The sequence below is a fragment of the Chamaea fasciata genome, unplaced genomic scaffold (genome assembly GCF_029207755.1).
Source record: "Chamaea fasciata isolate MVZ Bird 193981 ecotype frontalis unplaced genomic scaffold, bChaFas1.0.hap1 SCAF_17, whole genome shotgun sequence".
In the NCBI taxonomy this organism is placed as follows: Eukaryota; Metazoa; Chordata; class Aves; order Passeriformes; family Sylviidae; genus Chamaea; species Chamaea fasciata.
This window is the reverse complement of record NW_027094102.1, coordinates 14,755,237-14,778,013: the sequence shown is the minus strand read 5'-3', so window position 1 is coordinate 14,778,013 and position 22,777 is coordinate 14,755,237. Positions and strand designations below refer to the sequence as shown.

General features: G+C 54.5%; 1 protein-coding gene across 5 annotated transcripts in view; it reads right to left on the bottom strand.

The window, feature by feature from the left end:
• The window catches only part of DLGAP4 (DLG associated protein 4), a 62,203-nt gene that overhangs the window by 24,116 nt on the left and 15,310 nt on the right, over nt 1-22,777 (bottom strand). Inside the window, exon 1 of one of the 5 annotated variants that reach the window (XM_066199282.1) lies at nt 15,536-15,758. The exons of the other annotated variants lie outside the window; for them this stretch is intronic. Coding sequence (XP_066055379.1) covers nt 15,536-15,566 — 31 coding nt within the window. The 5' untranslated portion in view covers nt 15,567-15,758. Of the gene's footprint in view, nt 1-15,535; nt 15,759-22,777 lie in introns of those variants that run through there. 5 annotated transcript variants of the gene reach the window in all.

Here is a 22,777-nt window from a genome sequence, read left to right as displayed (position 1 = left end):
AATTGACAAGACACCTGACTCAGCTGCTCTAGAGCCTGGTGGAAGCTGGGCCTCCTTCTCCCTGCAGGAGGAATGCCTTATCCGTGGGGAGAGGGTGTAACAGCAGTGAGTCACCTCACAGACACAGCAGGCCAGCCCTGGGACACAAGTGAAGCCAGCACAGCCTCCTGGCTGCAGGAGGATGTATCTGCCCTGGCAGCTCACACCAGGCAGGCAGCGCTAGCAGTGCTCCAGCACCACTGAGCAACACAGGTGTTCTGCACAGGGTAACACAGCCAGCACTCCTGCGATCGGCTCCATGGACAGAGGACCGCAGGCAGAACTGCTGAGCTCAAAGGAAAAATGGAAAGAGTAGCCCAGGGTTAGGGTGGCACAATACAGAACATAAAACTGTGCTTGCTCTCTGCATTGCCACACGAATGTCACAGCCACAGGGCTCAGGGACAGCAGCCGAGCTCGGAGCAGGGAACAGCAGAGCCAGGGCCCTTTTCCTCCCACCTTCATCTGAGCCCCCTCAGTGCTGAGCAGCCACTGCCCATGCCCAGGTGGGCACACAGCCCCCACCCCATTGCAGGGAGCTGCGGGGCTCAGGTCTGAGCTCTGTTGACATTCCACTCATGAAGGACAGAAGATCCAGGTAACTTTTGGTTTCTCTAGGTCTGGGTCCCAAGCATGTTCCAATTTACAATACAAATAATAGTATTGTGTTAGGTTAAATACCAGCTGTCCTGAAAGCCAGGATGACATCCCAAATCCAGCACACCCTCCTAGGCTGCTGTCTGGCAGGACATGTGCCTAGTGTCTCCCCCAGGACTACTCAGTTGGAGTGTTTCAGAAGTGCTCCCTGTTCAGAATTCAGGGACAGCATTCAACGCTATGGCAGTGCTGAACGAAACATCTTGATACCACTATACTGGGAGTTTTGGCTAAGCTGATAAATCTTCCACAGGCACACCAGTTCTGCAGGCACACGTGCACCCACAGCATTTCAGTGAGCGGTCAAGAATGGACTGGGAGGCTGAGTAATCCCTTCTAAACTAAAACCACCCTGGAATTTGTCTTAGAGACTTCAGTCTGAGCTCTTTGCTCACTTCTGCTGTGATTTTGTAGTATGAATATGATTTAGGGGAAATTTTATCAGGGTATGAATTCACATGATGGCTGGAAATCTCACCTTAGCAGGCTGCCTTTCCTCCCTTCGGTTCCATCCCAGGAGGCTGGTACCCCAGCTCCTCAATACATGTAAGCACTCTGAACACAGAGGAAGGCACAAGAGCACTTCCTAAAGCTAGAGATGGGCTCCCATGAGCAAATGACCCTGCAGTTCCTTATCCAGGCTGTAATCGGAGGAATAATGCTCTCAGGTATCTAAGCAGAGAACTCCTTTATGCTTTAATTCAGCAGCCCCTGCCAGAATGAACCACTGTGCTTTAGGCTTTGCTTCTTGCACCCTAGATGTCAGGAGTTTCAAAACCCTCAAGTTATTTGACATTTAGATTTCCCACATACAACGTATATTCTCTGTAAGGATCAGAATAATCCTTAGTTACTGTTAGGTGTAAGAGCAATAAAGTGCAAAGAGCAATGCCGTGGAATAATAATTGCCTCTGCAGTGTGAAAGCTCTCAGTCTGGCTGGGGCAGGTTTCAGTCAGACTTTGTCCTGCCATGTCCCACTGGCATTCGGAGTGTGCAGCTCCTGGACAGAGGGACGTTGACTCCCTGAAGGTACCAGGGAACAAGAAGACAAACTGAGCAAACCAGAAGGCACAACCTGAAACTCTGGAGAGAGAGCACACTTCAAAAATCCCCAAACCACTAAGAAGTGTAGGTTTCCCTACATTAAGATGGCCCATCCCTGTCACCCTTCCTGCCAGTGAGCACTGTGGGCAGCCCACCAAGGTGAGCAACAAGCACCTGCTGGCCCTCAAGACCAGAAACACAACCACAACACCAGCACACATCGTAAAGCAGCTGCACTCTGAGGAGCAGGTGCAGAGCTGGAATCACACTGCTTCAAGAGTTATTTCCTGTCTGTTTGAGAACATGGGCCCAGATTTTCATGCCCTGGTGCCTAACAGGATACCAGGTAGCAGTTCAGATGCATTAAGCATTCTGCTTTATCAATACCAGAAAAATCAGACCTCCCAGTCAAAAACTCCTTACTGAGGAAATTCACCTGCTTGCTTGTCTTACCAGTGAGAGTTCACCATAAAGCCAGCTAAGAAATTTATTCATAAATCTCACCTGTGCAAGAGGAAAAAGGAGTTCTACCTCCAGTTTTTAGTTACTGGAACATGCAGAAACTGCAAAAAAACCAGAGTTCCCTTATGCACAAGTTCCACTGCAGAACATGCAGAGTTCCCCCTTCAGCAGCTCCCTGCTGGACTATTTCCTTCCTACATTTGACTGTAGCTACTTGAAAACCCCAACTCTGACCTTCACCACTTAGAGATGGAGGAAAACAGCAACCAAGAGTTCAGAACTGCAGTCAGTGCTTCCCAGCAAGAGAACTGCACTGGCAGCCTACTGATCCAGCGCACTGAACCTCGACGTGTTACACAAGGCCAGCTCCAAATCTAGGCAGCCGTAAGCTCCAAGAGCAGGGCCAGGTCTGGCAGGAATCAGCTGTGGTACAGATGGATGGCTCAGAGAACCTCAGTACAGGAGGCCAACTGAACCACCACCCCTTCAAATGAAGAAATCTGTTGGTAACCTGCAGCCAAGAGAACATGCAGAATAGGTGAGCTCAGGTGTGCCCACGGCACAGCACACAGGTATTCCCAAACCAGCACAGAGCAGCCTCCTCCTGAATACATTCCCTCGCCAGGAAAACCTCAAAGGACTTGGAAAACCTGGGCATGGGCTTAAGCAGGTTATGGCTTCTGGAGGTTACTCAGAATCCCAGAATGATCTGGGCCAGAAGGGACCTAAAAGATCATCCAGTCCCACCCCCCTGCCACAGGCAGGGACACTTTCCACTAGCCCGGGCTGCCCCGCCTCTGTGGCCAGGTGTGCAGGCTTTCCAGTTTACCAGCCATTCCCAAGTTTCTGCCAATCCTGCCCAGAGGATTAAGCACCAATCAGCCTGAGGAGAGTTTAATTGTCAGCTCAGCTTTCCGCACCAGGAGCGGAGGTCTGACAGCACTGCCGGCTGTGCTTCCCTCCCAGCTCCAAAGTTACTCACAGCGCTGCACAACACGCAGTGCAGCAAGTCTGCCTAAAATATGCAAATATTACTGAGACACAAGTGATTCGCAGCCCTGAAGTTTGTCACTGGCTGGAGAAGGAGATCTTTACGACCGAAAGCAACCAAGTACCACCCTTGCCCACTGTGCTCGCCTCACATCAGTACACAGAGTTTGGTGAGTATAAAGAGCTCAGGCACAGGTACCTTGGCTCACTGAGGTATCTTCCTTCTGCTGAGGGCTTAGAACAGCACAGACAATACAAAGAGCAAAGGCATTTCTCTCCAAAGCAGCAGGAAGGAGTCTTTTGTCTTTTGCCAATCACTGATCAGTTACCAAGAGGTAAAGAGACACCAAGGGGGAAGTCCTGCTCTTGTGTGGCAGCTTGCCCAGATGGGAACCTGAGGCTTCCACACGTTCTGTAACTTCACTTTTCTACTCGTCTGCCTAAGAGTATCTGCCAGCTCTGCAGCCTCTCCTGTTTGCTTTGAGCACAAATCCATATTTGTTAACCTCTGTCTCTGGGTGATGCTTGCAGGAGCTATCACCTGTACGTGAGTACACAAGGCTATGGCTGCAACAGGATCGGGTAGCTCTGGTTTCACGGCCTTTATCAGAGATCACACAACAATTTGATGCCTGCTGCAAGCCAGGACCTGGAGACACGCAATCTGTTGACTTGCAATCTGAACAAGCACTCGGTGTCACAACCCTGAACCAGCTCCTACTACAAGAATGCTGGAAACTTCAGGGCTGGGAATATGCCCAGAGAAACTTGTAGCAATTCTCGCTACTTTATCTTTCAGGCAGGAAAGCCATTTCTCTGTATCTTGTATATTTTTGCAATTATTCTGTAAAAACTGTCCGTGTCCACTCACTCTTCCCTTTTAAGTCTGGACACTGCTTACTACCGTTGCAGGTGAGCATCTTCTACAAAGACATCTTTCAAAACTTGTTTGAATACAGGTCTGAAGTTCAGAGAACTCAGCAGAACACTACATTAATTTGCAGAATATTAGGTTTTATGTTTCTGTTCCCACCCTCAAGCACCCAGCCCGCCTTGGTTGGCACCTCAGGTTTTCCTCCTTTTCCTTTTCCAGAGGCCAGCTGAGCTCACCTGAGGGGTTCGAGGAACCTGCAGGTCTTGAGGGAAGGGGTTTGGCACGGGGAAAGGACATCACACCCAATGCATTTGCAAGGGTAAAACACTGGCACTGCAGCCCAGGGGGGTCTGTGCAGCCCTGCAAGGGGAAGCAGGTAACAGTTAATCCTCTAGGGCTCAAATCTGGGGGATAAGGAACTCCACACAGTCTTATTCTGAGAGAATAAACCATTTCACAGTGACTTGCTCATGTAATAAAGGAATTTGATGAGGTTAACTGTTTAGACAAGCCCATGAGTAAGGACAGAAGGACTAGTTTCCTTCCAGGAAGCAACCTATTCATAGCCTTTAATGGAAATCTCCAAATACTCGGGAATTTGTTGTTTTGCTGTATTAAGGGAAACTTCATCTCACCCTTCCCATGGATGCAGTTCTCTACACAAGCTGAAAATGGAGAACATGGCACAATATAGCTAAACCTACAAACCATGCACAGTTTGTAAATGAGCTTTTAACTCCTTTCCTAACAGCCTCTGTCTGCCCACTGCAGCCGTTAACAGTGTCAATCCCAGACCTTCAGGCAGTTATTTTCTCCTCCACAGTAACCAGAGTGCGGGAAGTCAGAGTCAAGTAGCCTTGGAATGGCCTCGCAGCCACCAGGACAGATGTGACCAGTGTCAGGCGAGAATGAAAACATGCCCTACCCTCTGGTTTTTTAAGCAACGCTGGTTAAAAAGCAGATTTTAGCATCTTTAGCCAGACAGCAGCTACTTTAAAAGCAGTAGCACTATAAATTAACATGCTTTAAATGCAACAGGCCTTTCAGTCATTTTCCCCCTAAACAGGACACATATCAAATGTTTCAAGGGAACAGACAAGGTGAAAGAAACCTTTGTCTTCATGCTATGAACTGTTGTAGCTTTTCATCCTGAAGACCTAGCAACACAGAAGAAAAATTAGGAAAAAAAAAAAGAAAAAAAAGAAAAAAATAGATGAGTGTCAGCCAAACTGAGAACTGCTGGAAAACACTTTTGATCTTTTCAGGAAAACAGCCAAAATTTTCTCTCACACTGAAAAAGTCAACTTGTTTGAGCTTCCACATTACACAAAGTTTTGTCCTTTTTGCCTGAATACAAGGTTGCTTAAAGAAAGCAAAGCTCAAGGGGGCGGATGTACTTGCCAAGGAAGTGTCAAACCTGAGAGATGATAACTCGGAGCAGCCCCAGCCAAACTGTGCAGGTGCCATGCACAGGTCCCTGCTGAGCAGTGGGACCAGCACACAGCACTAGGAGAGCATCCCAATCTCACCCAGAGATATCTCACAAACAGGGGAAGTCTGCATGTTCATCCCCCAATATCAAACATTACAAACAGAACAGTTACAGGTAACAAACTTCTGTGATGGGGACGACAAAGAAAGCCCTATCAAAAACAAGAAATAACTGGAAAGCATCAACTCCCTGCTTGCCAGACCAGGCACTGACACCACTCTGCCTCCCATTAATCAGGAGGAAGTTAGTTAATATTTGAATAGGCTATTACAGCTCAAGGCAGAGGATCGAGTACACTGTGCCATGCTCTCAACTAGACTCCCTACAAAAAAATTGAAACAAGATTGAGCTGAAGACAAATGCACAGCAAAGACTGTACAGGGCAGAATACATACAGTGTTTTGGTGACAAATCATGGTACTTGGGAAACGGGAAATTCCCATCATTTTGGTAGAGTAGAATTAAGCCATGAAATAAGCCCAATTCTCTGCTACATCCCTGTCTCTGCTGAGCTCACACAGACTGCGCTGGCTCTCCTGGTCTCAGCCCCCAGCTCACCCCACTGAGTGCTTCCACAGAGGAAACAGCTGTCTCAGAAGTGCTAGAAAGGCAGGAGGCCCCAAAAAAGCTCCTTCAAGTCACACCCAGGTGAAACAGCAGCTTTTCTGACTGATGACAGAGCTGACAAAGCTCGGTGTACCTGTCCCCCAGCCTGGCAGCACCAAGCCTGGCCCTGTGCCCACAATGTGGCACAGTGGGTGCCTGGGTTTTCAGCACCACAAGCATTTGCCAACTGGGCCCAAGTGCAACTGCTGGACATTTGGGGCTTCCTGGCGCTAATTTAAGTGAGCTCCACAACACACAAGGAGATGGAGACAGTTTTGAGAAGGAGGGTACATGAGATCTTTTCTGCCATCACCACTCTGGTAAGAGCCTTAAAATCACAGCTGTAATTCAGGCTCATTTCACAGCTCCATATCTTCCCTGAAGCCTATTGAGCTGTTCTGCTTTTTGCTCCAGCTATTGATTACTGGGGTGGATAGGGTGAGGGGGAGCACGAGCAGCTGCCTCCCAGCCACTTTTCAGTGATGCCACATCTCATGACATCATGACTGTCTCCATGGTGACACAGCTACACAAGTGAATCGAAACAGGAGGAGGCAAATTAGAACAGGAAAGCTCTTTTGTGGCTGGATCCATAGTAATTAGCAGAAATAAGAGAAGCTGTTATAAAAAAAGACATTGTTGTAACAATAAAAAGCTCGCTTTCAGCTTACTTAATGAAGCCCAAATCATATGTATTAAAAAAATCCCTCCTAGACTGGAAAACCCACGATATCGCTGCATCCTCAGTTCCACAGAACACTGAACACAGCCTGGATCCGAGAGATCAGTTTTCATCTCCCCTCACGTTGAGTTCTCCTCTCCACTGGAGCCTGCTCACATGCTTAGGAGGCTGCTCAGCCCTTGAGCTCAAGCAGAGCCTCCAAGCTGAGGTGCCTTTCAGCCTGCCACAATTAGCACACACAAAAGAAACCAACTCCAGGCCGCCAATGCACAGCGACTCTCACCAGCTAAGGCTCCACCTTCAGGGATGAAGCACACTCAGGGTTTGGGATGGATGATATGAACAAGATCTGGACCCTCTAAATATCTACGTTGTTTTGTTTTCAACCTCCAAATGAGACACACAGGAGCACTCTCAGCCAGAGCCAGTAACACTATGACAGTGCCAAACCTGACTCCAGCTGATCTGCAACTCCCCATCCTATGGTGCAGGTTGATCAGGAAGCACTTGCTGCAGTCCCAGAGATGAGGCAGCTGCTCTATTGCTCCAGAGTGGCCAGAAGCAACACACAGCCCTAGAAATTCCCCAGGGAGAGCAGCTGCTTGGAGTGTCCCACAGCCAGGCTGTCAGCCTGACACAGCTCCACTTTGACCATACATTCAGCCCGTTAAACACCAGTGAATGCCCCACACTCACCGTATTTCTCTTTCCTCAATCAAGCCTAAAAGCTGCAGCAGGTGGGAACAAATTGAGCACAAACTTCCCAAGAAAGGAAAACCTGAAGGCGTGAGGCACCCTACAAAGTCAGGGCACATGGAGCAAGGAGAGCAGCACCCAACACAGCCACTGGAATACAGATACTCTGCACACACTGGGGGTTAAGCCTCCACGGGTAACGCTGCTTCTCACAGCTCCTGGGCTCCTGCCCTGTTGGGCTCCTCTCCCGCAATTCCATGGGAAAGTGAGGCATTCAGTGCTGGCAGGGCAGGCAGAGCACACGCGTCTCTGGTACTGGCACACTCAGGGCATGTGGAGGCAGGGCAGCAACCTGCTTGGCAGCTGCTCTCTGATAAGAGGCACAGCTGCCCAAAACTGAGTCACCTTAGGAAAAAAAAACAAAAAAGGATGCTGAAAACCATCGTAAGAATTAGGATAAATTAGATTTAACAGGTGCCCTCAACAACCTCTACAGAAGCATTTTTCAGACATAATCCATACAAGTGAGAGTCTTTGTACAACCCTTGTACCAGCCCCTGCATCTGTCAGGTGAGGTTATTTCACATGCAGCAGCAGAACTTGAGGTAAGGCACTAGCAGTGACTGGGGTTCTTGCTGGGATTCATCATCAAAAATGAGCCACCCTGTGGCACGTGCCTGAGAAATGGGACTTCCTCAAGCCACTGTCACCTCTGAACACAGTTGGTTCAAAGAGGAAACACCTTTTGGCACACGGCTTCTGCAGAGCTGCACCCGAGTGGCTCCAACTTCCAAACGGTGGAGACTGACCCTTCAAAAGGGTTGTGTTCATGTTTTAGTACATTCTGGACTCCGTGTTCCTGCTTCACCAGCTCGTTCACCCAGATCCGCAATCACATGCACCTGCTGCCTGCACACACACCGTCACCCACACCCAGAGCATGTTTGCTAACAGAGCAAGCACTAGCACAGAGCAGAAAACAGGATTTTCTGTGTGAACCAGGCCTTGCAGCAGTAGAAAAAGCCATTAGCTACAGAAGGGAAAGAAACAGGCAGAGGCAGAAATAACAGCTTTGGAAATAACCAGCCTCTAAAGTTATTTTTAGAGCTGCCTCCCCCAACACCCAAGATATTCAGAGCCGTTGAAAAAAATATATAAATCAAAGGTAAGCGCACAAATAGCACTGCCAGGAGAAAGTAGACAGTGCTTCAAAGTTACTGCTGCCACCAGCAGCGATGGCTGGCCTGGTTCTGCTCCACTCAGAGCAGCCTCGTAGGCCAGGGCTCAGCTCCGGCATGAACCCACGTGTGCTGGGCACTGCAGGACGGTGCACTGCTGCCTCTGGGACTGAGCACTGCCCGGGCAGGGGAAAGAACAGCCAGTGCCTCCATCCCCTTTGGACAGCACACTGCTGTCAAAGAATCCATTAGGCTGGAAAAGACCTCTGAGACTGTGACCGAACACCACCTTGTCAACTAAACCACGGCTGAGGCCGCATTCAGTCTTTCCTAAGGCACCCCCAGGGACGGTGACTTCACCACTGCCCTGGGCAGCCCATTCCAGGGCTTGACTGCCCTTTCTGTGAAGAAACTCCTCCTAACGTCCAACCTGAACATCCCCTGGCGCAGTTGAAGACTGAGCCCTCTCCCCCTGTCCCCTCCTGTCAGGGAGTTGTGCAGAGCCCGAAGGGCCCTCTGAGCCTCCTTTTCTCCAGGCTGAGCCCCTTCAGCCGCTCCAGGTGCCCCATTCCCTTCCCAGGACAGCGGGGGCGACAGGCCGGGGCCGTGTCCCTGCACACCGACAGAGCCCCGGGCGCTCTCGGAGCGGGCTCGGGGCTCGCCCGGCACAGGAGCGGCCCGGCCCGGCCTCACCCCGCCCCACGGCCCTGCTGCAAAGCGCGGCGGCCGCAAAGCGCGCCCGGCGCCCGGCAGGCAGCGCCCGCGGCCGAGCGGGAGCCGCCGCCGGGACCGGGACCCCCGCCCCGCAGCGCCCGCGGCCGAGCGGGAGCCGCCGCCGGGACCGGGACCCCCGCCCCGCAGCGCCCGCGGCCGAGCGGGAGCCGCCGCCGGGACCGGCACCGGGACCGGGACCCCCGCCCCGCAGCGCCCGCGGCCGAGCGGGAGCCGCCGCCGGCACCGGCCCCGGGACCCCCGCCCCGCAGCGCCCGGGGCCGAGCGGGAGCCGCCGCCGGCGCCGGCACCGGCACCGGGACCCCCGCCCCGCAGCGCCCGGGGCCGCCCCACCGCCAGCCCCGGAGCAGCACACTCCCTGTCCCGTTTGTGCACCCGTGGGAAACCCACTCTGAGCACGTCTCGCCAGCAAGCGCTGGGCATCTCCCGGCTCCAGCCCACGGCTCCCCGGGCCCAGCCGACTCCTGTTGTCACAAAATCATGGAATTTTCGGCTGGAAAACACCACTGAGAGCACCGACTCCTATCTGTGACCCGTCCTCACCTTGTCACCGGCCCAGAGCACCGAATGCCACGTTCGGTCCTTCCTTGGACACCTCCAGAGAAGGGGACTCCACCATCTCCCTGGGCAGCCGTTCCAGTGCCTGACCACCCGTTCTGTGAAGAAATTCCTCCTAATGTCCAACCTAAACAGCTTTAGGCCAATGTCCTCTCATCCTCTTGCTGGTTGCCTGGGAGCAGAGGCTGGTCCTCGGCCACTGCCCTGAGGATGCCACTCAAGATGTTCTCCCTTTTATCTCTTAACCCCGCACATGTTATCAGTCCTGATGCACTACAAACAGGAATTAAAGCATCACACAGATCAACACCCAAAACGCAGGGATCCTTCTGGCCAGGGCCCACAAGGGCTCAGTGGGTCTGAGGAAACTGTGACTGTCAGAGCTGCGGGTTCACAAACCCTCACACGGCTGTGACAGCTGCCAGGGAGCAGCATTCACAGCAGCAGCCACAGCTCCATCCAGGCCTTTTGTCTGCCTTCCCCAAAGCCCTGACTCGGTGTTTGACTCATGTGGGAACAACAACTGGGTGGGAGCAGGGCTTGGAGGGCTGCTTTGGCAGCATCCCCTCAGCAGCCGGGTACTCTGCAGCACTCATCTCCAGCAGGGCCCTCAATAGAACAGTGATAAAAGTTAATGTGCGGCACCACACCGCTGGTAGTGCAACGAGGAGGAGATTGCAGGGTGACAGCGATGCTGACAACTGAACCTGTGCCAAGCACAAAGGCCAAGAGCAGCAGCGTCGTGGCCAAGGCAACAGGCTGCTGGTGAGTAGGGCTCCGCTTCCCAGCACCGAGGATTCCCCGCTCAAGGCCTGGCACTTGGTACGCTGCAAGCCCAAGCATCACTGAAACCCGATACTTTGGAAATAAAGTAGCTGCTTTGTCCAGAGCCAGGTGCTCAGGAGGTGCAAGCACTATCCAGCACCCTTGTATTTCCAAGGGATCAGACTAAACACTGATCCAGGCACTGGGAGAAGTTCTCCAGCTCCATTCCACCAGTATCCATCTCCCTAAAGCCACCTTCTCCCCTAGAAAGTTCCAGCCCAGGCTGTACAAGGCTGGGCATTACAGCAGTCCTGCACTGCCAGGAAGCTTGCTGCGCTGCTCAGAGCAGCAGGGCTGAGAGGTCAGAATTCCCAGCCTGGGTCTGCTGCTGGAGCGGCAGCTCAGACCAGCAGCACTGGCTGAGCGCTGGTTCAGAGTGCACCAAAGCCTAAAAGGGTTCCTGCACAGAAATCTTGTAACTCAGGACTCCGTGTTTTGGGCACGCTGAGGGACTGAAAAGCCTCAGGGCTCAAACAAAGGAAAGGAGGGCTCCCAACAAAACAGCCACTCCAGTGACCTGAGAGCCCGGCCACAGCGTGCCCCCATGGCCTGTCCTGCACATGCTGTTCTCCACAGGCTGGCGGCCAAGCACAGACTCGGCTGCTAACGAGGGCCTTCACACAGGTCCAGGCACTCCCTCGAGGACAATTCCAGAGCAGCCTTTGGGACACTTTCTCTGGTTTCAGATACTCTTTTCAGGCTGGCTTATGTGTAAGGCCTAAAAGGGATGCGGCATCCATGCTTTAACTTCCCAATTTTAACTTCCAATTCAATGCAGCTGTAGATATGCCCACTCTGGGTAGAAAGTTTGGGCTTGGAGATCCCTCCTGCACACAGCAAATGCCTGGCTGGGCCCTGTTCAGGTGGATCTCAACCACTCCCAGAATAGAAACAAAACAAGACAAATAAGTTTGACTAATCTTATGAAAGCAACTTGTAATAAAAATTCCCTTTTATGAACTCTTAAATAGCTTTCAGCTTTCATCAAACATCACCTTGCATCACGACAGCACATCAGCAGAAAGGCATAAGCAACTTCTGATCTCCACTTTAATTCCAGCTCTGACAGACCTGTACCACAGGTAAGAATTTACCTTTGAAACATTCACCACTCAAGTTTCTTGGTCAAACTTCAAACTGGAGAGACAAAACAGCAGCTAAAGCTTTGATCTCTTAGAACTAGGTTCAGAAAAGATCACTGCAGTGAAACCTGGATGTCTCAATGAAGAGCACTAAATGGGATACACAAGATTGACTGTCAACACATCCTTGATGTAAATACTAGTGCTAAGGTTTGAAACTTTCGCACACTCACTGTTTCCTTTTAGAGCACTGCTGTGTGATGCACCAAGCTACAGCCTGGCTCAGGTGAGTCCCTTAGAGAGAGATATGTTCTTGGTGTTCCCAGAGAAAATGACCAACTTCACCCCGCCCTGAGACCCTGCAGAGCAGCGGGGATAACCCGGTTCCTGTGTGCACTGTCTGCCCAGGTGACGCTGCAGCACCTGTGCAGACGTCAAGCACCCCGCCTGTGTCCCCCTAGGTGCATGTGCCCCTCTGCTTTTACTGGTAATTCACAGCGCAAGACTAAGATCAGCACCAGGGAGGGAAGGAGGAGAGAATCAGAACTCAGCTGTCCTCCCAGATGTACAGAAATTTGGGAAGACACCTGGCAGTGCATAACTCACAGCCCTGTGCTCTAGAGAAATCAAGTGATCTCCAGTCCTGGGGGACCATTAACTCCCGCAGTAATGCTTGTCACCTCCTGTGACAGCAAACTAGCAGCCCACACTGAGCTATGTAAACACTGGGACTGCCCTACCTAATGCTGCCCATTTAATTAGAGACTCACGTGGGCAGATGGATCTGAGCACTCACCTCACTGTTTTCAGTGAAAATCACAAATGCTTTTGCAATAGTGCCTTTTGCATTCACCAGCCAGACCCTGGCAGAGCGCAAGTGAAGCTCAGGGCTGAGGCCCAGCTCAGGACTTTCGGGGCTGTTGTTTCTTCTTGCTTCTCCAGGGGACAGAAGGTTGGTACTTAATGCACTGATCTGCACCAAAAGGGCCAGCAATTAATTAATTCTGCAAGACGAATTGAAGTGGACAGAATTTCTAAACGTTTTCTCCTCTCCTGAACTGGCCCATCTGCAAATAGTTTAACTTTCACCTGTTTAAAGGCAGCTTATGTCAAACCCTGGTATCATTCTGCACCCCACTTCTTCTTCTCTCCAGGTGGGAGACCAGGAGAGAAGGGAAAGAAACTCATTTTTCCATGAGCTCTTCTGGAGACCCGAATTCACCATTCCCAACTCCAGTCCTCACAGAACTTTAGCCAACAGCATGAACTCTAATCGCCTTTCACAGCAAACAGCAATCATACTTAGCACCGCTCCCCTCCCTTTTAAATCTGCTCTGATAGAAAACATACTGACAACTTTTCACTGCAGAAATTAAAGTGGATTTTTCTTGAACAAGGCCACCCGCCTGCACAGCCTTAATCCTTCCAACTCACATATGTCCCTGTAACTTGCACTGCTCTGAATCCAATTATGCCTCCTCAATCCATTAAAAAATATCGGAAGCTGTTGTGCAGGTTGCACAGAGCAAGAGTATCAGCTGAAGAGGCACAACCAAGACCTGCTGCACTGTGGCTCTGCAGGCTTCCCTCTGCAGGTGTGCATGAAGTGAGTTATGAGAAACATTAAAGTGTCACAGTGACTTTCACACAGTCCAGTGACTAGTTCACTCCAGCCCCCAATTTGGGCTCAAACAGCAAGAAAAGCCATACAGGAGACAAGAACTGCCACAGCTATTTGTAAACGCCCGGCCATCATTAGTACCCATTAAAAGCTTTTAAAGTCCTCTTGCTCTGGCAGCACGCACAGCTAGAACACGCTCACGGAGCAGCAGGTTTCCTGTGCATCAGGCAGGAGCGGCAGAATAACCTTGAGCTGAGCTGTCAGAAGTGTCCACAAATCCCAACGGCACACACAGACCAAGCACCCGACTACCCAACGACTGACACACCGAGCTGTGTGCAAAACAAGCTGACAACGTGTGCTGGGACACCGGCTACCCTCTGTTTCCACAGAGGGACCCGTGGGACTCCCAGCACACTGTACTCTGCCAGATCCCATTGGATTCTACACACAGACAACCCACACTTCACAGAAACCAAGTTCTTTCATTATCACCTTTGTTGCCCAGGGTCTCCTTGTCCTTTCCAGGCTGGCACAGCACCCAGCAGTTACACTCCAGCACTTCCAGGGCCACACTACAGATCCTGGGGCCCTCAGCTGCACCCCGAAGTTACACTGCCACCACAGAAGTGGGACAGACGCAGCGAGCTAGATGCAAAAATAGCATGTGGCAGCTCGCCATTTGCACCTTAAAGATGAGTTTCTAGGTTTTCCACGCCTGCCAACAACAGACAAATTCCGCAGATAACCCTCCTCCGAATATCTGGGTACAGACACACGTCAGTACTTATCAGAAAGCCAAACAGACTGAATTTGATCAATAGTTACACTTTTCTCCACAGTTTCAAGAACACATAACTTCATAGCACCAAATGCCTGTTGGAAGAGCAATTACCAGCGAAGTAATTTGGACCCACTGGAGTCAAGTCTGCCAACTTACACGACTTGGCAATCTGGCTTGTTATCATCCCACATGATTGGAATTTATTTTAGGATTCAATGCCACATGCTGTGGGTTTTTTTTTCCTCCCTTTTCTTCTTTTCCTCCCCCAAGTGACAAGCTACAGCCTAGGATTCAGAGGTCCTAATTCCATTCCCATCTCAAAGACGTTTCCTGCACACCCTGGGGTCAAGGTCTTTGCAGAGTAAGTAATATCAGTCCTACCAACAGCATCCTGCAAACGATCCTCCTTTTTGAGCCTCTCAATTATGACTGGAGTAGAAATTAAGAGCTACATTTACTGACTGCTCACAACCAACCGTAACATCCCCACCCTCCCGCAAGGCACACCAAACCCGGGCTGCACCTGCGGTAAAATCCCGAGGGATTCAGCCTCAACTCCTGCAGGCGGCTCGAGGCTGGGCTGCCCCACCAGGTACCTTCAGCCAGGACCTGTTCTCCCAGGCTAAAAAAAGAGACTTTTCAGAGCCAGCTCTGGCCGGGAGGTGCCAGCTCGCTGCGCTGCGAAATGTCAGCCTTCAGCTCCGTGCCTCGCCCAGACAATTCCCTTTTCTTCTCCAGGGGAGGAAGAATCCGAACGCCTCTCCAAAGAAAGGGCCCGTGTCCCTCGGCGGGGAACGTATTTAGCGAAGCACCGCTTCCTTCCCTGCGGCAGCCAGGGACTCCTTAACGGCCTGGAGCACCGCGCCGGGCACCGGCCTGACCCCGCGCGGCCCCTGCGGGCCGGGGACAGCGGGGCTGGCACCGGGGCAGCGCCCACCCCCGCCCGGGCCCGGCTCCCCGCGGCGCAGGCGGCATGCGGGGGAGGAGGAGGAGGATGGAGCGGCCCCCACAGCCCAGCCCAGCCCGGAGCCGAGCGGGGCGGCCCCGGCGCTCCCACGGAGGCCCGGGACGCGCGTGGGAAGCGGAAGGGGCGGCGGGCCCGGCAAGCGGCGGAGCAGCGGCAGCAGCGAGGAAGGGAGGAGGGAGGGGGCGGCACCCCCGCCCGCAGCCATGCAGGGCCCGGCTCGGCCCCCCGCTCGCGCGGTCACTCACATTGCCTGAGGAGCTCCAGACACAAAGCCATGGGAGACACAAAGAGGGGCGGAGGGGATCGGAGAGACGGGGGGGGCGCGGGGCGAGGGCGCTCGGCCCGGCCTGGGTCCCGCGGAGGGGAGGAAGAGGAGGACGAGCCGCCGGCGGGGCCGCTCGCGGTCCGGGGCCGCTCCGGCTGCTCGTGCGGCCGCCGCTGGAGAAGGGAGGAGACGCGCGGATCCGCCGCCGCACTCACCGCGCCCGCCCGCCGCTCCGGCCGCGCGCCCGGGCGGGGCCGCGCATTAAAGGGCCGCCCCGCCCCGGGCCCGCCCCGCGCCCGGGCACCGGCACCGCCCCGAGCCCCGCCCCGCCGCGCTCCCACGGCCGCGCGGGGCCCTCCGCCCCGCCGGGCGCGCGGCCGTGGGGCTCGGCGCGGCCGGGACCCTCGGCATCCCCGGCAGTGCCGAGAGGGGACGCGGGCGGCGGCAGCCGCTGCCTGACCGCCGCTGCCGCGGGGGGAGCCGAGCGCCGCGGAACAAAGCGGGTGCCTCTCCCACCCCACGCGGGAGCTTTGTCTCCTTGTCGCGGCAGCTGCGGTGACATCTTCCACAGCGCGGCCGCGGTCCCACCCACGCGCAAACGTGGGTTTGGCCGAGCGAGCCCTCCCGTTTCCCCCCGCTCCAGCCCCGGAGCGGGCGCGGTGGGGCCCCCGTGGGCGGCTGGTGCAGGGGCACAGCGCTGCCGCCACGCACCTCCTGCAGCATCGCCGACAGGAACCCTTCGGTGCAGAGGGAAACACACAGAAAAGGAACAAGTGGGACGAGGAGGTTTCCCTTGTGGGTGTTTTCTCCAGTCCCAGATTTGCTGGTGGAGTCCTGCCCTGCAGGGCACGGGGAGAGGGAGCGGAGCCTCAGCAGGTGCGGGCAGTGCTTTGTGCCTCCCCTGGGGCTGCCAGAGCAGAGCTGGTGGAGAAGAGAGGTGCGGAGGGGAGCAGGGCTGGCACAGCGTGCGGGCTGCAGGAAGAACCTGCTGGGTAGAGCCAGCCGGGTCTGCACCCTGGGACAGCCAGCTGAGTGCTGCGGGAACATCCACCTCTTTCCCTCAGATCCTGCACCGACACACGGAGCGGAGCACAAGGCTCCCCTTGGGCGGGGTTGGGGACAGCTCTGCGAGGCCAGAGTCACTCTGTGTGGTGTCTGACCGAGGCGGGCAGCGGGTGCCCGCCAGCCCAGCGTGGTGCGGGCACTGGTGGTGCCCGGACCTGGGCAGGGCCGTGGCTGTGCCAGCAGCGGCGCTGCCGCATGGCCCCTGCCAGCAGAACCTGCGCTGCCCCGGCCCCCTCGCAGCTACCATCACTCACTCCTCGATGCTGTGATTTATTGGTGGCTCGCTGGACTCCCAGCGCTCGGAGAAGGGCTGGTCTGCAGCCAGGAGCGATCAAAGCGCCGTGAGAAACAGCGCACTGAGCTCAAGTGCTGCCGGCTCCGCAGGCAGGACTGAGCTGCCGCCGCCCTCGGCATTCAACGACCAAATCGCTGCGGGTTTGCTGCTTCTGCTCTTGGAAGCAGCAGCACAATGGGGCTGAAGGAGGATTTGGTCACAGAGCCAGCCCTGAGCCTCGGGACCCCTCAACCTAGGGCCTCCCCACTCCGCTGCCTACTAAGGGAAAAAGGCAACTTGTTTTCAGTTCAGGGTCTCCCGGGTTGCTCTGAATTGCCAATCGCTTCCTGAACCCTCAGTAATAGCCAGATCATGGCTCAGTAGATAGAAAAGATAATGGGAAAGCGTGAAGGAGAAGAAAAGCAACCCAAACCAAGACATACACAAAGAAACCCTCATTTGCCTGCACTGTCTGACATCCTGAAAATGCTCCAGGCTGTTTGCAGAGCCTCACTCAACCCCACCCAGCACTGGTCTCCTGGCACATGTGTGTCTGTCTCAGCTAAGGCTGTGTTGGTTGCTGCGGGGCTGCCCCAGCGATGGCACGATGGCCATGGGGAAGCTGCAGAGGGGCTGAGCATCACCGATAGAGGGGACACAAAGGGGCACCTGCGACTGTCTGGTGTCAGGGCAGCTCTGTGCTCACCTGGGTCACAAGGATTGCCAGCATGTGGGGATGCCACCAAGGCCTCTCGGCCTGAGGAGAGACCTCGGGTGTCTGTGTACCTGGCACATAGCCCTCCAGCCAGTTCTCCTCACAGGCAGAGCATAGCACCTTGCACGGACTCCTGGTGCTGCCCTCCCAGAGGCTCTGAGTGAGCTGAGGCACCCCTTGGTGCTTCGGCTTCTCCTCTCCCACGAGGACAGCACCAACTCCCTTTCCTGCTATCAAAGCCGATAAAAAGCAAGCAACAAGAAGGACTTGTCATTCTGACCATATCAGCAAAGGGAAATGCTGGCAGCCGGCTTTGTTTCTACTCCTTTGTAGATGATCCCTGCTGGGAGAAGGCAGGCTTGGCCAGGACCTTGGAGCCATGCTCACCTTCCCCGTGTGTCTGTTTGTGCCAGCACAGCATCACAGAGTGTGGCTGCAGCTCCCCCCTTCCCGGGGACCTGGGCATTTCTGTGGGCTCAAACCCATTGTAGCTGGTTTTGTGTGCCAGACACGTGCCTGCAGCAGGCTGCAAGCTCACAGCCTGGGTGCTGCCCGTGGGAGCGCTGAAATCTGGCAGCAAAGAGCACCAGGCACATAAAGACGGAGATGGTTTGGGTTTGGGGGTGGAGCCAAGAGCGGGGCCGTGGCCATGGCACGGCTTCCTGGGGAAAAGGGAGCGCTGGCTGGGCACAGGGCGGTGGTGGAGTTTCCATAATAACAAGGGAAAGATCAGAGGTGAAAAATGAACTGGCAAATGTGGACAGAAACAGCTGTCATGAATTTCTTTTTGTCCAACAGACACATGAACACATCACAGAACGTGTGTACGTGCCCTTTTTTCCTCTGCAAACACTGACGGAGCATGCAACAGAAATCTTTCCCTGGCACACACACACACACACATGCTCTCCCTCTAATCCCTTTCCTGCTTGTATGTCAGAGAAAGCTATTTCTGGAACGTGAAATCTAGGTCAAAAAGAAGGAGAAAATCTGAAGGGAATGATAACAGTCCCTCCCAAAGGCTGTATGGGGTCAGCTCATGCTGATGGGATTAGCAAGGGGCCAGAGTGATGCTTCACCTCTGGCTGAGTGATGGCTCCTGGCCTGGTGTGGGCTCCCTGTGCCTTCCCATTGCTGCTGCTTCCCCACACAGGAGAGAAGGCCATGACAGCCGAGAGGAGTGCAACAACAATCACCTGCCTACACAGAGACCAGGATCATGGCACACAAAGGAGGAGAAGGAGGAGGAAGATACACGACTTTCCCAGAAGACACATGACTTTCTCAGAAGCTGTGGAAACTCGTCCCACAGTAAGACAGCCCTTGGGGAGTGGGCCAGCACGATGAGGGGTTGCAGGCACTTTGTCCTTCCTCCTAAGCACAGCCCTGCTGGCCCTGCGAGAGCATCAGTGCCAGGGGACTGGGCTGGCATGCGCCTTCTCCCGAGGCAGGGCAGGGTCCCCAGCACAGCCATGGGCCCGGAAGCCAGCTCTCTAATTTAGTCATAAACAGGGAAACAAAAGCAATACAAAGAAGACAGGAAGCAGGTGGGAGACAGGGCAGCTGTTCTGTCCCAACCTTTGGGAATATCTCTCCCAGGTAGTGCTCTCCTGTCCAGCCTGGGCTTGGCAAAGTTCTGGTATATGGATGGGCACACGATGCGTGCAGTCCTGGCCTCCCTGCAAGAGATCTGGACACAGGGTAAGGAGCTGGACACCCGAGCTTTTTGGGAACAGGCTGCTGAATCCCAGAGCAGGATGTTCTGAGCAAGGGTGGTGTTACCAGATGGCACAAAGAGGACTGGGAAGAACTCGAGTAGAATTGCCTTGATGTGAGCTTTCCCTGCTGCATTTGCTTGCTCACCTCTGCTTTCCTGTTTCCCCTGGACATCAAATATTCCACTCTGCATGGCAAACAGTCTATTAAACAAGCAATTCCCAGAGCTGCCTCTAATAAGCAGGAGACGGGGCAGGGGAGCCCTTTGTGGTGCTCGGGAGCCGGCGCGGCTGTCACCACACGCCTAGCAATTAGAGGAATAGGTTCCACTGGGGCTTTTGAGTCTCCGGCTGTGCAAGGCACAAAGGTTTGTTTAAGGCTGATCAAGGGCAGCTCATCATCTGTCTCACTGGCTGTCAAATGGGAGCTAATTGCCTTGTAATGCGCTGGTGACACAGGCATTAGTGGGAGGAACTGGCGTGGCAGGGGTGTGACAGCTGTCAGGGCTCTCCCCCGTGCTCCCCACACACCATGCAAGGAGTTTGCTGCCCCTCCTCCTGCCCTCTGACAGTGCCTGAATCCCTCTGCTTTAGCATCCAACCCCCACATGGCCCTCAAGGAACAAGAAGCCTGTGTTGGCCGCAGAACTGCTGCTGTTGGTGCCTCTTTAGGATGTGTCCCTACACAGACAAAAGTGTGGTGGTCTCCATTCCTCTGGGCTGGTGCATGGATGCTGGATGAAGAAAGGCATCCCTGGGATGTGTCTGGGTGAGGGGTCTTAATGGTGTCATCCCAGAGCCCTGCGTAGAGCAGAGGCCACGAGTGACCATTACACCTGCAGGTGACAGTGCACCCACTTCTCCCTGTGTGTCCAGACTGATGCCACCAAGCTGCCACCTGCTGCTCTGGAGGCCCCTCTCCTACACCACCAGCCATTAGAGCCTCAGGGATGCACAGAAAAGGCCCTGGGAGGGCTGGCTGACAGCAGCTGACCAAGAGCCAGGTGTGCCCAGAGGGGTGAGAGGCCAAAGACACCTGGCCTGCATCAGCCATGGTGTGGCAGCAGGAACAGGGCAGTGACTGTCCCCTGTGCTGGGCACTAGTGAGGCACCTCAGGTGTTGTGTCCATTTCTGGGCCCCTTGTGACAAGAAGGACATTGAGGGGCTGGAGCGTGTCCAGGGAATGAAACAGATCTGGGGAAGGAGCTGGAGCACCAGGAGCAGCTGAGGGAACTGGGGGGGCTCAGCCTGCAGAAAAGGAGGCTCAGGGGGACATCACTGTCTACAACTCCCTGACAGGAGGGTGCAGCCAGGTGGGGATTGGGCTCTTCTCCCAGGTAACAAGTGGCAGGATGAGAGGAAATGGCCTCAAGTTGCACCAGGGGAGGTTTAGATTGGATGTTAGGGAAAACTCTTCATGGAAAGGGTGCTCAGGCACTTGCACAGGCTGCCCAGGGCAGTGGTGCAGTCACCATCCCTGGGAAGTGTTCAAAAAGCTTGTGGATGTGGCACTTGGGGACATGGGTTAGTGGTAGCCTTGGCAGTGCTGGGTTAATGGTTGGACTCAATGATCCTAGAGGGCTTTTCCAACCAAAATAATTCCATGATTTCCAGGGGAACTGAGCCCAGATGGCTGATTAGAGGTGTGAGTGCTGTCCAGATGTGTCTCCTGCTTCCCACATCCTGTGCATACAACCACAGATGCTCCTCTCTGCTCCCCAACCCCCCACCTAAATTCTTCCTCCCCAGGCCCCAGCAGCCAATGTGAAGGGCTTGGGGATGCTCTGGGAACCAGCAGAACTGTGCTGGATCCTGTCAGAGAGAGGTGGCACCCAGGCATTTTGGAAGCACCTTTGTGCTGTGCCTGCTGCTGCTGCCTGGTGTCAGCCTGGACTTGTGGCAGCATCAAGCTCAGCAGTCCTGAGCCAGCAGGGAGAGGGCTGTGCGAGAGGAGCAGCCAGGTGGAAGGAGTGTGGGACAGAAGAGGGTGACAGAGGCGGAGAGGGTGACAGGAAGGAGGGACAGGGCTGAGCAAACAGCCCATCCCTCCCAGGGGATGTCTTCCAGTTCCTGCCTCATCCTGTGGACCTGGACTGGGATGCCTGTGCAGCTCAGACCACTGAAGGGAGATATTCGGCCATGCCCATATCTCTGGGGATGAAGGCCTGGAGCCAGGCAGGAAGGCTGATGGTGCCTCCTCCCCACTCCCCACTCTACCCAGAGTTGGGATGTGCTGTCTCCCACTGACAGCCCACCCGAGTGCTCTGGCAGCTTTGCCCACAGCAGATGAGCTGAGGCTGCTCTGAACCCCGCTTGGTGCCAGAGCTGGTGCTGAGAGGCACCGTCCTGCTGGGCCTGACCCCAGCATTCCCATGGGGATGGGACATGCTGCCTCCACAGACAACCCTGGGGAGGTTCTGGATTCCTCCTGCCTGCTCTGGCATCCGTCTTGTACCATGTACAGGCACCACCCTGTTCAGGAATGCCAAGGTATCACCTTTGCTAACCAGTTCCCAAAATTATCCCCAGAATGAGACCTCTCAGCTCATACCTTGTGCTACACCTGAGTCCCATCTGGAGCACTGGGGCTGGCCAGAGTCGGGAAGGGCACAGGCTGCCTTGGAGAAAATGATGCAAAGTGATGCAGATCAAGTGATTTGGAGCATCATGGAAATGCTGCCATGGCTCAGCATAGGGATGCTGGGCTCTGGGGCTTGGGGAGGTTTGTTAGTGCCTTGAAACTGAGTGCAAGGCCTGTTTGTACCCCACAGCCAGGGATGTTGGGGTGTCTCTATGGGTCATCACAGAGGCACAGAGTGGTTTGGGTTGAAAGGACCTTAAAGCTCATCCAGCCCCACCCCTGCCCTAAGCAGAGATACCTTCCACTATCCCAGGTTGCTCCAAGACCTGTCCAACCCGGCCTTGGACACTTCTAGGGATGGAGCAGCCACAACTGCTCTGGGCAGCCTGTGCAAACACCTCACTAACCTCTAAGATCTTCCTGGAGCCTCCTCTTGTCCAGGTTGAACATTCCCACCTCTCTCAGCCTGTCTCCAGAGCAGAGGGGCTCCAGCCCTTGGAGCATCTCTGCAGCATCCTCTGGAGTTGCTCCAGCAGTTCCACGTCTTTCTTGTGTTAAGGGCCCCGGAGCTGGAGGCAGCTCTGCAGGAGGGGTCTCATGAGATCAGAGTAGAGCAGGGGGAGTTTCCTCCCTCGACCTGCTGGTCACACCTCCTTTGACCCAGGGCCCATCTGCCATTCCAGCACCCACATCCAGCTGCTGCCCATCCTCAGACACAGAGCAAGCCCCCATACGCCCCCAAAAGTCATGGACAGCCATGGCTGGGGATGCAGGTACCGAGCCCAGAGCCTTGCATGCTCCACAGCCCCCAGGCAGTGACAGCAGTGTCCCATGTCCCCCAGCCCCGCTGGCCTTGCTCCCGTCCCCTGCT